The sequence below is a fragment of the Mauremys reevesii genome, linkage group 4 (assembly GCF_016161935.1).
Source record: "Mauremys reevesii isolate NIE-2019 linkage group 4, ASM1616193v1, whole genome shotgun sequence".
NCBI classification, from domain to species: Eukaryota; Metazoa; Chordata; order Testudines; family Geoemydidae; genus Mauremys; species Mauremys reevesii.
The window spans coordinates 126,703,949-126,719,057 of NC_052626.1; the positions used below are offsets into that span (position 1 = coordinate 126,703,949).

At 48.6% G+C, this 15,109-nt stretch overlaps 1 protein-coding gene across 2 annotated transcripts; it reads left to right on the forward strand.

Annotated features, from left to right (window-relative positions):
• The first annotated feature begins 2,400 nt into the window (after window positions 1-2,400).
• CDKN1A (cyclin dependent kinase inhibitor 1A) lies at window positions 2,401-10,955 on the forward strand. 2 transcript variants are annotated; one of them, XM_039535179.1, is made up of 3 exons: window positions 2,401-2,556; window positions 7,920-8,345; window positions 9,009-10,955. In XM_039535179.1, exons 2-3 carry the CDS (start codon window positions 7,928-7,930, stop codon window positions 9,056-9,058), a joined length of 468 nt encoding a protein of 155 aa, XP_039391113.1. In that variant the 5' UTR covers window positions 2,401-2,556; window positions 7,920-7,927; the 3' UTR covers window positions 9,059-10,955. The 2 variants fall into 2 exon arrangements, with proteins under 2 accessions (XP_039391113.1, XP_039391112.1); XM_039535178.1 differs by lacking the exon at window positions 2,401-2,556 and having other exon boundaries at window positions 7,883-8,345.
• Window positions 10,956-15,109: the final 4,154 nt, after the last annotated feature.

Sequence of the window (15,109 nt, forward strand, 5' to 3'; positions counted from 1 at the left end):
TGCAGCACACTGGATCAGACTCCCTGACCATGCAACAAGTTGCTGAGCTGACAATATCAGCAACCAGCTGATTGCTGACACATGTAATCCTCATATCATCATCATCAACATGCATGATTATATATACACAATATGGCTATTTCAGGGCAGCTAATATTTCCTGGCTTATGGCTCCCCATGAACGCATATTTTTCGTCCAACATGGCCTGAGCTCCGTTCTCCTCCTCCACCACTCACTCCTCGATCCCTTCCACGATCTCTTCATAATCATCACATGGATGGGAGACCCACCCCCAAACCACCTACCATCCCTGGACCACAAACCACACTCCCATCCTTCTCAGCCACCACCAACACACACACCACTTCCACTGACCACTATGCATACCATAATCACACCCATTAACACCACCACTCCTACCGCTCACCCACCCACCCTCCACCACCCTACCATCCATTAGCTACCATCAAGCACCACACAGCCCATCCAGCACACCACACCAACACAGACAGAGACAAACACTCTCAAACCAAGACCAACAAAGACAAAAACTACAGACTCTCAGCACCAACAACAAAAAACAGCAAAACCACAGAGAGACAATAAGGAGACAGAGAGCCAGAGAGACAGACAGAAACCCACCCAGCTCCCACCCAAGAAAGAGACAGACAGGAACCCACTGGCCATCAGCACTCCACAGCACATCAAACCCCCAGCCCAGCCAAAGCCCTCAGTCAGGGATCTAGGATCTAGGACCCATCATGATCACACCACAGTTCTCCTGCCAGACCAGGCAGGCACCCCACCAACCTGCACACCAGTAACTCCAACCTCAACCATACTGCTGCCACCATAACACACCACCCTCCAACACACTCTCACACCCAACTCTGCCCCACCACCTCAACACTGCCAACTCCAGCGACACCACACCAATACCCAACCATCACCACCACCAAACCCCCCCAGCACATCCACACCAATCAACAATCACCCCCCTGCCATCACAATGCCCACCACCATGATCATATGCAAATGCCAGGATAAATGTATAAATGAAAACTGCCAGACTCTCAGGAAAACAAAAAATGACACAAATCAGATATTAGAATGGCAATATAATAATAAAATAAGGAGAACAAGACAAAAATCCACCCTTACTAAACTTCAGCAACTTCAAGACCAGCTCAGCCAGCAAACAGAGACCAAATTTGGACAGCAAGAGCTCAGCTAAACACAAAGAAAAGATTGCACTTTTACAGCACTAGTTTCTCCTCCTCTCCTCCAGACACCAACTGCTCCAACATTGCAGAACAGGTGCTCCCTCTCCTCTTTACTGCTCCAACCTCATCTTCTCTTCCTCTCTATTCTCTGATGCTTGAAAAAACCTCATATACTTGCTTGCTCTTAAGTGCGCATATATAAATCAAGCAGAAAAACACACCACATGCATCTGAAGAAGTGGGTATTCACCACCACTTTGTCTTTGTTACTTCTCCAGACTCCCAAGGCTTTCTCTAACCCTTTTTATGCTGATATAAACTGATCACTGCAGAGATCAGGAAGGAATCTTTCTCCTGCCGTCTTCCTTCCTCCCCAATATGCAACATTAGGCAACTGGTTAGGAGCATGGCCCCAGATGTTCCAAAGGTATTTAAGAGCCTAATTTCCATTTATTGTAATGGGAGTTAGGTGCCTACATACCCTTGAGAATCTGGGTAGTTGCTTTCTGGCTTTGCTCTGAAGCAGCAGATATGGTAGCCACTGCTAAAAGTAGGGGACTGAACTAAATGGACCGGTGGTCTGCTCTTGTATGGAAATCCTATTACAGGAATCAATTTTCAACACCCCCCCCCCCCAGCCAAACCACTGAAGCCCCAGGGAGGTCAGTGGGCAGCACTACTGTTGTTAAGAGCAAAGTCTGGCCTGAAGTTCTTACCAGTGAACTATAAAGACGGTAGATCTGAAATCACAAATGAGAGGTAACCAGCCATCGGGGACAGGGTTAACAAACCCAATGGCCGGATTTGCCAAAGAGGTGACATCAGCGGAGCCAGGGCTTGTCCGGCAGCTCACCTGTAATCGTGTGGATTGGAACAGCCTGTGGTACGGATACACTGGCTGGCCTAGGGAGCTGGCAATGGGATCGGGACCCTCCCTTCTAGGGCAGCGGCTGGTCCGCCGCCCGATGGCACCTGACCCGAGCGGTCCAGGTGTTTCTCCCGCGCCCATGGGTGCAGAGCTCTGGGCGGGGCGGACCGCGGGGGTTAATTCCGCCCCCAGCGGAGCAGGTCGCCGCATCGCCAGCGCGAGTGGCCGCCAGGCTCCCTCCAGCCCAGGGCTAAGGAGCTGGACGGCAGAGCGCGGCCCTGGGCAGCGCAAGGGGTGAGCTCAGCTGTGCTGGGCAGGTGGGGAGGGCCGGGGGCGGAGCTCCGCCCCGCTATATCAGGCGAGCAGACGGGCACAGCGCCCAGAGCCGCTGCTGGAGGTTTGGAGAGACGCAGTAGCAGCGGGCAGAGTCTGTGCTGTGCTAGGAGGCGGTAACTAGACGCAAGGTGAGAGGGGCTGCGGCTGGGGTATCGGGGGTGTCTTTGCCCACGTGCCCTTTGGGGAGGGTCTGTGCATCACCTCCCCTTCCCCGCCGGGTATCTGTACCCGAGTCTCCTCGCTCCGTCTGGAGGGTGGATTCGCGCACGATCAGTCCCGCCCCCCTCGATGGGGAGCCCCATTCCGGGCTGATGAGAAAGGAGGCGACTTCACTGCTCCGTGGCCCCCAGGTACCGGGGGTCCCACCCCGCTTCTCGACACCTGCGCGGGTTCAGCCCCTTAGCTAAAGGGGAGTTGGAGGGGCCCCACTCCGGGTTGCTCTAGGCTAAGCCCAGCCAGCCAGAGAGAGCCCACCCGGGAGCCGCCTGCTGCTGCTGCCCCGCATCGACCGGGGTCACCGGGGGGCTTCCTAAGAAGCGAGGCTGAGCAGAGACCCCGCTTCCCCCGCGGGCAGAGGCTCCCGGTCTCTCCCTCCCGGCTGTCGGTGAGGATTTCTTCCTTCTCCATCCCAAGCTGCTCTGGCTCTATCGGTTTCGCTTGCTGGGGAGCCGGCCCCTCCCGCGCCCCACTGATCTGTGGGCAGGTCCCTCTGCTAGTCGCTCACGGAGGATGCGAAGATCCCCGGAGCGGTGCCCTTAACGCGCCGTTGGGCTGGGAACTGGGGCAGTCTCTGTACTAGAAGGGCTGGAATTCCCAGTGCCCCTACAGGGCTAGAATTGGGGGCGCCCCTTGTTGGGGGACCCCCGGCCACTAGCCCGGCCAGGCCGATCTGGGAGCGAGCCCACGCGAGCTGTCATTTGGGTTTACACGTCTCCTTCTGTAGCGCAGCGAGGCGAAGCCTAGGGGAAGGGGCGAGTGTGGCGCATGTTGGATTAGACCCTCGGGCCATATGGCCACTGATGACGGCGGCAGAGACAACCGATCTCCCCAGCCCCCAGAGCTCGCCCAGCCCAGCCTGGAGCCCGCCGGGGCTGCCCGGTGGGGAGCCGTTTCGCTTTCGGGGCGCGGGGCGCATCGCGGCCAGAGGGGCTGTGGAAGCCGCGGGCCCGGCGGCAGGGCTGGCTGAGCAGCGGGCGGGCGGGCGATTGGACGCGGTGCCGTGGCGTGTGACACTCGAATACATGACGCCAGCGGGTAGGAACGCCCGACCCGGCCGGGGGAGTGAGCGTTCGCCGGGCCCGGCAGCGGGGGGCGCTGCGGAGTCGGCTGCCCGGGCTGGCCAATGGAGCGGGGCGCTGCCTGGGCATGTCTGGGCGGCCGGCGGTTACTAATAGTCACACGCTCGCCGTGATGTAAGAGACCTGCCCTATTGCACGGGCTCGCGAGTCATTTCCAAGCGCACGTCGGGCTGGGACTTCCCTGAAGCTTTGGTCTAAACACGTCCAGGAAGAGCCATGTACCAACCCACCGGGCAGGGAGCGCGCTGGGCAAAGCCACTCCCAACCCGGCTGGGTGGCTGCGTCAGCACCGCCCTGATCGGGGACTGTCGCGCTCCGCTGGAACTCCGTGTCCCCGGGCACTTCCTAGGAACAGAAGGATCAGGCTGATAAGAGCTGCGTGAGTCTCTGCTGGCCACTGGCTGCTGCAAACTGCACAGCCCGACGGGACAGCAGCGGAAGCGGCCCAGCTAGCTGTAGGGATGGCCAAGTTGTCCTCTGCTCAGCCATCCAGTTTGCATCTGCTTGAGTTGGTTTTGAACAGTTGGACAGCACTTTCATGGATGAAGTGCTCGTTCCTCTGTGCAGCTCGTGCCATCACTAGCAAGGATCCCCAGGGGTCTGACAGCAACTAAAAAAAAACCTTGCAGCAGGGTCCAGGCCCTGTAACAGGATGAAAGGTGCAAATGCTGTTTGTGGATTGAGGGCCTGTGTCTAACGGGATATTTCACAATATTATTCATCACCTGCTGTACTCATCGGCCGCTTGGCTGGTCCAAGATGACGTAATCCCAGCCGCCCCTAGACATGTCACTCTGCCTGTCCCAGGATGTGTCATTCTGGCGGGCTGGCTCCGGCTGCTCCTTAGGTTTCACTCTGATTGCAAATAATCCCTCCATCTACAAGAAATGGAAACCCCAGGAGGCTACTGTAGCGAGGGGTGGGAAGATGTTTATTCCTGGGTGACGAACACCCCCTGGTGGACAAAGTGGTACACTGTTAATAAACTGAACACTTGCGTGTCTGGTGTGTGTGTTTAAAAAAAAATAAAAAATCTGACTCTGGCATCCCAGTTATTGCTTAACGTGGCTATTCAGGTAAAGCTACTTTCATTTATTGTAATCTAGGTTAAGATGGTTGACAGGAGCCATAGAGCTCACAAGTAAGGAAAGTGAAGCCTGCAAATGACCCAAAATAGTTCCACTTCCTCCCTCTCCAGACATGCTTTGCCTAGAAACTGCAATATTAATGAGACCGAGCCCCAGATTGTTCCAGAGATTGGCAATAAATGGGCTGCAGACAGATGAACTTTAAAACTTGTCCCCTTGCTGCTGTTCTTTTTGCCCCTAGAATTTCCTTTCCCAGCTTGGGTGTATGGGAAGAAAGGGACTGCACTGAGCCCAGAAATCCTGCTGTCAAGTTCACTTGCTTCCAGGATCCCCTCTCTGCTGTCTGTCTTGAAGCAAAAATCCTGACGTGGCTGAAGATGTGGATGTTTAGCTTGAACATAATATGCTCTTCAAATGATCCCCAAAACCTTGCTGTAATTAAACCTCCCTCTATACTCCTTGTGGTAGGCCAGTCTCTCATGTCACTCTGGGACACATAAGGCAGAGCAGGTGACTTGTGCAGGTCACACAGCAGGCTCCCTGCACTCTGAGTGCAATTGACTTGATCACTGCACTCAACTTAATTTCCTATTGAGATCCTGTCACCTGTAAGAAACTGGCTTAGGGAAACAATGACCCCTGTTTTTTAGAGGGCTCAGGATGAGAAGAGCCAGTGACAAGTTGCCTTTTGCTTACCTGAAGCGCTTGCCAAGAGCTGCATAGTTGGATCAGCACTGCCCTGGCACCCACTGGTGACCACAAACATTGCCCTGTATCAGCTGCTTGTTCAAGTCTGCAGGGTTCTGTAGCAGAATTTAATGTGACTTACAAGAAAGCTTTATTGTATGAAAGGAAATGAAAATGACTTCAATGGTTCTTCAGGTCATCAAACGGACTATTCAGGAAATTAAAAGTAAAGACCAGCCATGTGTCGTCCGCACTCAGTGGCTTCCAACACACACAATCAGGAGCGGAGGATGAAGCATTAGTCTTAATGTGAGGTTCTGCAGTTTTGTGGCACGCTGATCCTGTGAGGTGCTGAATAGTTGCAGGCTTGTCTGCTGTAGCACTTCAGTGTAGACACTACCTATGCTGATGGGAGAGGCTCTTCCTGAGAGGCCATAGGTAGGTTGACAAAAGAATTCTCCTGTTGACCTAACACTGATTATATGGGGACTTAAGTCTGTTTAACTATGCTGCTCAGGGGTGTGGATTTTTCACATCCTTGACAGATGCAGTTAAACCAACCTCACTTTCTACTGTAGACCAGGCCTTAGGCTCCAGTTTAAGTCAGTGGTAGGTGTTGAGACTACTCCGTATCTCTCAGGAGTGGGCATTCTAATGGGTGTGGGTGTTTGCTTTCATATGCAGCAGCAAGTTGAAACTTGTTACCTGCCAGGGCTTGTTTGGACATGCTGGAACTTGACTGACTCATGATGATGTCATTCCATTGAACTGTTTACAAGGGTGTGAACTGTCAGGCGATATGAAGGTTGAGTTCTATTTTTAATCTCTCAGCCTCTTCCTCTCTGGGTGAAAAGGCAAGAACAGGACAAGCTGGATCAATAGAATATTATAGGCACTGAGGCTATTAAAGGTTAAGGTTCAAGACATACAAGCCAAATGTGGCCTTTAGCCGCCGTGGTGCCTAAATGTCTCCCAGACTAATAGCATAAAGGCTAAATTGTTGCTGCCAAAGGATTGTGTGCGGGCAGAGTTGAGCAAACAGTTCACTGCTAATTAAAGTGGTGAAAATAACTTTTTTTTCTCTCTTGCATTACTGGAATCAAATTCATTTTGGGTTGAATGAAACACTTTGTTCAACCCACAACATTGTTGCATTTATGTTGGTTTATAACAGTAAAGTAAACTTCAAACTCGATGTTTAGATTTTCATAATCCTTTTTTTTCCAAACCATTTAGCAAAATTGTCAAATTCCTGAATTATTTTGGTTGATGCAAATCTGCATTATTATTTTTTTTTTCTGGCACAAAGCTTTGTCTAAAACTTTGCCCAGTTCAACTGCTAATAGCTTATTTGGCTCTAGCTTTCTGCTCATGGGCCTATTGTAACTGCCCTCTGTCCATTGTGGGCTGGATGTTTTGTGCTGAGCTGCCTCTGTTGCCACTGCAGTCTGTAGAAGCTGCAGGTGCTCTGCATATCTGACCATCAGGCTCTATGGGAATAAATTCATGGTCTCAAATTTAGATGAAATGCTTTTAAAATATCACCCTGCCCTTTTAAACAAGCTTCCTTACATAATTACAAGCTGCAAAGGGATTCCTTTATAACCTTGCATGCCCACATCAGGGGGAGGGTGGGAGGTTAGAACCCTTTTGGGGTTTTTGTTGGCAGTTGGTAACTTTCTTTACCACTTAAGTGCATCTCCTGTTTACAGACCAAGTGTGGCTCCTCTTTGCCTCCATCTATAAAGCAGGATCTTATTAGTGGCTACCCAACAGTTTTACCAATAAGGGATTACCAAAATGGACAAGCTTGGAATTTGTTCTTTCTATGCAGCTTGTTCAAAGCATAGTTCCTTGCACCTTGCCACTATGTTCTGGTACTTGGATTTAAGAAATTCACCTAATATTTCCTGTTGGCTTTGGCAGCTGCTCTCACATGAATCTGTCGCATGCAAACTTGAATTCAGATCCAATTCTGATTTTAAAATATCCTCCAAGTTGAGATCCAGTATTGTTGTAGCAATGTCAGTCCCAGGGTATTAGAGATAGAAGGTGAGTGAGGTAATCTCTCTTATTGGACCATGGGGCTGACTGCAGGGTTTGAACCTAGAACTTTGAGTTCTAGATGGATCAGCCCTTACCACTTGAGCTCAAGGATTAAGTCCTATAGCTGGGAAGCCATAGCAGATTCAACCCTCATGTAAACCAGACACAAGAGGGAGACAAGTGCATGCTCCTTTCATGGATTACATTGGCATGCACATAGCCAATGATTGCTCAGCGCTGCATGCCAGGGGTGGTCCCAGGAGATGCCTGAACCCCATGGACCTCTGATCATTTACTAATTCACTCAGTAGCCTAACTATTGATCACTTGCGCTGCAGCTCAGTAACCATATGTTGCTCACTTTCTTTCCAGCTGGAAATATGCCTCTTTCACAGAGTAACATGCGGCAGGCCCCCTGCAACAGGAAGCTCTGCCGAAACCTCTTTGGCCCGGTGGATCATGAGCAGCTCCAGAATGACTTGCAGGATTTGATGAGGAGACATCTGGAAGAAGCTCAGTGCAGGTGGAATTTTGACTTTGAGACAGAAACACCGCTGGAGGGCAAGTTCAAGTGGGAGAGAGTCCTCTATCCTGACATGTCTCCTGCTTGCCTGCCTTCTCTGGACCCGAGCCACTCCAAAGGTAATGGTGGGGAGAAGAACCAGAGCTCTCCAGCACTTAATATTTCTACAAAGGATCTTAACGTGGCCCTCTCAAGTGAAACAGTACAGACGGGCTCGGAGTCCCGCAAGGCCAGCTCCCCACGGCACCTGAAACGAAAGCAGACCAGCATAAAAGGTAAGTACAAATGCTCATCCTGCCCCTAGTTCACGAGTACCCCAATGGCTACCAGAGCAGGAGACAGAATGTCAGTGGCAGCTTGACCAGTCCAGTCATATCTCTAGGGTGGCATAGGGCACCTGTCACTGCAGGCATTGGTGCTTATTGTCAGTTCACCTGTTCACACTGCAGCATTGCCTGAACACTCCAGCTGAGCTCAGGATCTCACCGCAGTAGGTGTAAAGAAAGCAGCTAGTGCCGTAAGAGGCAATCTCTATCCTGGAGAGCTTACAGTCGGGGGGAGGCCAGTATTCTCTGCTTGCTGTACAGCTGGGGAAAGGAATCTCAAATGACATCACACAGGGTGGCTGGCAGAGCTGGGAATCCAAATCAGATTTCCCAGATCTCAGGTCAATAAATCACAAGACTGGAGCAGATAATAAAAATGAAACCAGCATCCCACTGCCATTCAACCAGATAGCCAAAGGGAACTTGATAAAACCCTGCACAGATGGGCCTTTTCTCACTATCAGCCAGGCAATCTGAAGCATGACTCTGGATTACTCTTGCCAAAACAGATGTTTATTGCTCATAAAGCTCCTCCAGCCAGTTTATTGGAAGGGCTCATTCACACTCTCACTTGAGAGAAAGCTCAGTAGTCTCCTTTTTTTCTCCCTCCAGATTTCTACAGTTCGAAGCGGAGAATTGTCCCTTGCAAGCCAAATCCGTGATGCTACAGCACAAGTTGTTCTGCTTCTGTATGCTGCTTGGCTGGGGCACAGTCATCAGGATGCGTCTTCAACTACTAACCCTACTGGCCCTCTGCAGCCCTCTAGGAAGACCGTTTTTATTGAAGTCTGTGGAAGGGTTGTCTTAGGGGCTGAATAAAGTCAGTGTCGGGACTTAGCGGCAGGAAGAGTTACAGGCCTCCATCTGCATTGTACTGTATAAGCTGCCTACCGGATCTGTCTATTATGAAGTGATGTAGAGTTTAGTGTCATATTTATGAATAGGGCTAGGTGTCTAAGGACCCACTTGTGTGCAATGTGTATTGTAAAGGCTTTATTTAAAATAGATGTGGAATATTTGATTACCTCCTTTCATAGGCCTTGAAGAAGAGGGAATAATAAATGCTGAAAATTGAGCCTTCAGCATAGGCCAGTGTGCCCCTCAACAAAGAGGGGTAGGAATGAGAGGGCTAAGTCTCAACCCCCTAACCAGCTACACCCTTGCCCTCAGGACCACAGGGTAAAAGGGGTGGGTGGAGGAGAGATGGGCCTAGACCCTAAGCTGCTGTAAAGTGTTGTACTTCCACTGAAGTCAAGTGTAAAAGAGCATAGCTCCCCAGCTGAGGCTCCGGCCCATGGCAACTCATCCTCATGGCCATGGGATGCTTATGTCCATGGTCTCCTAAAGCCTTGCTCCTGGGCAGCATCAACACTCATCTGCCTGGGCAGGAGTAAGCTGTGACTGCAGCGGGCCTGCAGTGATAGAGTATCTGTCTCAAGCTGGGGCTCTGCTTCCTGAAAAGGAATGCTGAGGGTGGAGGTGGGAAAGGAGATGCATATTGCCCATAAAACAACCATCTCTGACTGCAGGGCCTACCTGAACAAGCAGGGAGTGGATGCTTAGCTGGGTAACCAGATGACACAGCCAGCTTTCTCCCTGGCTAGCTCAGATCAAGTTCTGCTTGGCATTTAAACTTTGCCCTCTGCTTGCTGACTTGAGGAAAGGAATAATTTGTAGCTCCATCTCTTGGGTGGTTCTTCTGCATTATAGGGAGGCTGGTAGTAGGAGTTGGGGAGGGGGGATTCTGACAGGCTAGACATCTCCTCTGCTAATACGAGCCAGTCCAGTTCACTACTTGTAAAGCTGCTTGATACACCCTTGAGTGGAAACAGACTACTGATGCCACCTGGTTGTGCCCAGGCCCAGTTGTTGTATTGGCTATCTTCAGCACTAGCCTCAGGGCAGAATTTGTCTTATAAGACTCACTTTTAGTTCACCCTGCTCTTGTCATAATACACCACTAGCTCCTGCCACTAGGCTATTCCAGGGCATACTCTGTGGGGGATCCATCTACACAGCAAGTGGTAGACTTTGTGATTTTCTACAGTAGAGTTGTAGTACCACTCTTTACAGCAGGGCTAATTCCCTTTCCACTTCCTCCTCCAGCAGGAGGGTTAGCTGCTTGTCTCCCTCATTATGTGGTGGTTCATGTCTCGGCTTCAGCAGTTCTAGCTCTGCAGTTAGACTCACTGCATGTGGTCCTCATGTGTTAGAGGCCAAGTCCTCGTGGCTCCTGCTGCTGGTTTTCATGGCTGCATTGTCTGTACACAAAGGCTGCAGTCTCACTGTTTGAGATGGTCTCAAGAAACATCAGAAATTCTCAGGCACTTTCTCTGTGATGGGTTCATCCCCTCTGCTCATGGAGTTGGACTTCTAAACCCGGACAGAACAGATCCCTTCACACCCCCATTCCTTGCTGCACTTTGCGTTCAGGGTAACGCCGGCAAACTTTCAGCACTAATACTTGTATCTATAAATAAGATGCTGCTGCATTTATTGGAAAAAATCTAGTTTAAAAATGTAACTTTATTATGAATAAACACATTGTGTATAAATGAGGCTGGCTTGTCACCTGTCTTCTCTTTGCCCGCTCTGAAGAGCAGGAGTAACTTCAGAACCAAGTATGCAATTAATGCATTGTGTCACTATCTGCACGAAGGAGGGTTCAGGTGTGAGCCTGGACTCAGGAGATCTGGGTTCAGTTCCTGGCTTTGCTATGTATGTGTGATTTGGGCAGGCCACTTGGTCTCTGTGGGCCCCAGGCCCCCATCTGAACAACGGGGATAATAGCTCTGCTCTGCCTCATGGGCATTGAGGATAAACACATTAAGCCACTCAGATACCAAGGCCTGGTCTGCACTACAAACCTGAGCTGGCTTTTGTAGGTGACAAATCTGAGGAACTGTCACAGATTGAAGTGTCACTAGAGGAGGTTTTGGAATTAATTGATAAACTCAACATTAACAAGTCACCGGGACCAGATGGCATTCACCCAAGAGTTCTGAAAGAACTCAAATGTGAACTATTAACTAAGGTTTGTAACCTGTCCTTTAAATCACCAATGACTGGAAGTTAGCTAATGATATTTAAAAAGGGCTTTAGGGGTGATCCGGCAATTACAGACCAGTAAGTCTACAAATTAGTTGAAACAATAGTAAAGAATAAAATTGTCAGACACACAGAAAAACATAAACTCTTGAGCAATAGTCAACATGGTTTCTGTAAAGGGAAATCGTGTCTTACTAATCTATTAGAGTTCTTTGAAGGGGTCAACAAACATGTGGACAAGGATCCGTGGACATAGTGTACTTAGATTTCCAGAAAGCCTTTGACAAGGTCCTCACCAAAGGCTCTTACGTAAATTAAGCTGTCATGGGATAAAAGGGAAGGTCCTTTCATGGATTGAGAACTGGTTAAAGGACAGGGAACAAAGGGTAGGAATTAATGGTAAATTCTCAGAATGGAGAGGGGTAACTAGTGGTGTTCCCCAAGGGTCAGTCCTAGGACCAATCCTATTCAATTTATTCATAAATGATCTGGAGAAAGGGGTAAACAGTGAGGTGGCAAAGTTTGCAGATGATACTAAACTACTCAAGATAGTTAAGACCAAAGCAGATTGTGAAGAACTTCAAAATATCTCACAAAACTAAGTAATTGGGCAACAAAATGGCAAATGAAATTTAATGTGGATAAATGTAAAGTAATGCACATTGGAAAAAATAAACTATACATACAACATGATGGGGGCTAATTTAGCTAAAAGATCTTGGAGTTATCGTGGATAGTTCTCTGAAGATGTAAAAGCAAACAGGATGTTAGGAATCATTAAAAAGGGGATAGAGAATAAGACTGAGAATATATTATTGCCCTTATATAAATCCATGGTATGCCCACATCTCGAATACTGTGTACAGATGTGGTCTCTCACCTCAAAAAAGATATTCTAGCACTAGAAAAGGTTCAGAAAAGAGCAACTAAAATGATTAGGGGTTTAGAAAGGGTCCCATATGAGGAAAGATTAAAGAGGCTAGGACTCTTCAGTTTGGAAAAGAGAAGACTAAGGGGGGACATGATAGAGGTATATAAAATCATAGGTGATGTTGAGAAAGTGGATAAGGAAAAGTTATTTACTTATTCCCATAATACAAGAACTAGGGGTCACCAAATGAAATTAATAGGCAACAGGTTTAAAACAAATAAAAGGAAGTTCTTCTTCATCAACTTGTGGAACTCCTTACCTGAGGAGGTTGTGAAGGCTAGGACTATAACAATGTTTAAAAGGGGACTGGATAAATTCATGGTGGCTAAGTCCATAAATGGCTATTAGCCAGGATGGATAAGAATGGTGTCCCTAGCCTCTGTTCGTCAGAGGATGGAGATGGATGGCAGGAGAGAGATCACTTGATCATTGCCTGTTAGATTCACTCTCTCAGGGGCACCTGGCATTGGCCACTGTCGGTAGACAGATACTGGGCTAGATGGACCTTTGGTCTGACCCGGTAAGGCCTTTCTTATGTTCTTATGTTGACCTAACTATGGAAGTATGTGTGATGGGATCCCTGGGGTGCAGCCTGGGACTATGGGACCACTGTTCCCCCTGAACTCTCTCCAGATTAGACTGTTTCTCTCAATGCCTTGCTAGTGACAAGCAACAAAACCCCTCCGGGCACTATGATCACTCAGCACAACCACATGTGGAGACCCAACACTTAGCTAGATTGCATGAATGCTCCAAGTTGCTCATGAATCACACAGGGAAAGGCACCAGCCAAATCCCCCTTGCATAGTATCTCAGGAATATACCATCTTGTATTACTCAAGATGAGCAGTGCAAATTTATTAACTGGTTCACCACTTCATCAGTGGAAAGCAGACATACACCAGCCTTTGTAAAACCTGAGCGTATTTACCATTCACTTCAGGCAAACTCAAAGATAGTCAGTAAAAAAAATTGACTAAAAAAGATTGATTTTTAAGTGATAGGTAAAAAGTCAGAGTTAATTACCAAAATAAAATGTAAGCATGCCATCTAAACTCTCAACCCTATTAGACTGGGCACCATCTAGATTAAGCAGTTTTTCTCACCCCACTGGATATTGCAGTTTATAGTACACAGATTTCACCCTTGAAATCTGGGCCAGTCCCCTCAGTTGCAATCTTCAGAGTGTCCTTGTTGCTTGCAGCATAGGTGGGTGAAGGAGAAAGGCCCAGCATGTGGCCACTCTGTCTGTTTTATACGCTCAGTCCATGTGTTTGGAGAACAAAAGTCCAGGCATGTCTGGTGGGCATTGCTGAGTCTCCAGGCAAGGTTGAGCAATTCCTCTGGTGTAGCCTCATGCAGGTGAGTCACTGAATTGTAGCTCCCTTGCTGGACAACGGCTGTTGATGGGTTGTTTGACAGTCTGCCTGGTCGTTGGTTACTTTCCTTGCTGTTGCCTTGGGGGAGATAATATCTGGCTGAATCTCCAACTTACAGTATGTTTTAGTGACAACCATACACAATTCTCATAACTTCATATGCATGAATGTTATACATATATGGATAGAGAAATGACTTTCAGCAGATTATAAGCTTTCCCTTGATACCTTACAAGGCATGCTTTAAATGCAAGATCACAATCCTACATGAATTAGGAATATGGGGGTTACAGGGTGCTCCCCCAAGGTACAGAATGTCACAGAGTCTACACTTAAATGTCACTCCTGCTGATGTAACTGCTCCACTACACTGATAACTCCAGCTCCATGAGAGGTGGAGTCAAGGCCAGTGCAGTTATGTTGATGTAATGTTACTGCGTTGCCTACGTTGACTTTTACTGGATTTCAGGAGCCATCCCACAATCCCCCACTCAAGACAGTACAATAAATACAAGCGCTCCGGGGGAGGATGTGCACAGCCAACACACACACAAATGATGTCATTCTTATGGTGGTGATTTACTGACATAAGTTGGTTGAACTTAATTTTGTGGTGTAGACATGGGCTGAGGTAGTGTAAGGCCACATAAGTATGAGATATTTGTAGCATGGTCTTAGCTGCCTAGCAAATGCTGCAGTCAGGCTGAGGTCACTGAAGGCTCTGAGACTGGACTCCCTCAATCACAAACAATTTACAGACCTTATTCAGTGCTCCTTAGCGTGACTGAGTCTGAAAACAACACTCCTCCTTCCTTTAGAACTAATCTACCAAGCCCTGGTATCCTACTCTACAACACCACTCCTTTCCATCAGAGCGCCAGTGAAGAGCATGCGTCACGAACTTGGCTGCTATAAATCAGCCTGACTCATTCACAGCACTGGAGCTGTGTGGACTTACACCAGCAGAGGATCTGGGCCCATAGATCATTTCTGTCACCCACTCAGCTCCTGTCCTTGCTGCTACAAAACAATGGAGCTTTATCACTTCCTTGGGGGAGGGATAACTTAGTGGATTGAGCATTGGCCTGCTAAACCCAGGATTGTGAGTTCAATGCTTGAGGGGGCCATTTAGGGATGAGGGGCAAAAATCTTTCTGGGGATTAGTCCTGTTTCAAGCAGGGGGTTGGATTAGATGACCTCCTGAGGTCCCTTCCAACTCTGATATTCTATGATTAAGACACCTCATTAGCTAGCTTTGCCTTTCTTAATTCACACCCTTGTACACCAGGCTAAATCATTCTTCCCTCTCCTGTGTTAACACCCTTCAGATAGTTGCAGAGCATTGTCATGCTGTT

Bases quoted from the DNA above. Each gene is read 5' to 3' on its own strand.
- CDKN1A (XM_039535178.1), top strand. From the start codon at position 7,898: ATGTTGCTCACTTTCTTTCCAGCTGGAAATATGCCTCTTTCACAGAGT. The intron at 8,346-9,008 runs GTAAGTACAAAT...TTCTCCCTCCAG, and splicing joins AAAGCAGACCAGCATAAAAG to ATTTCTACAGTTCGAAGCGG.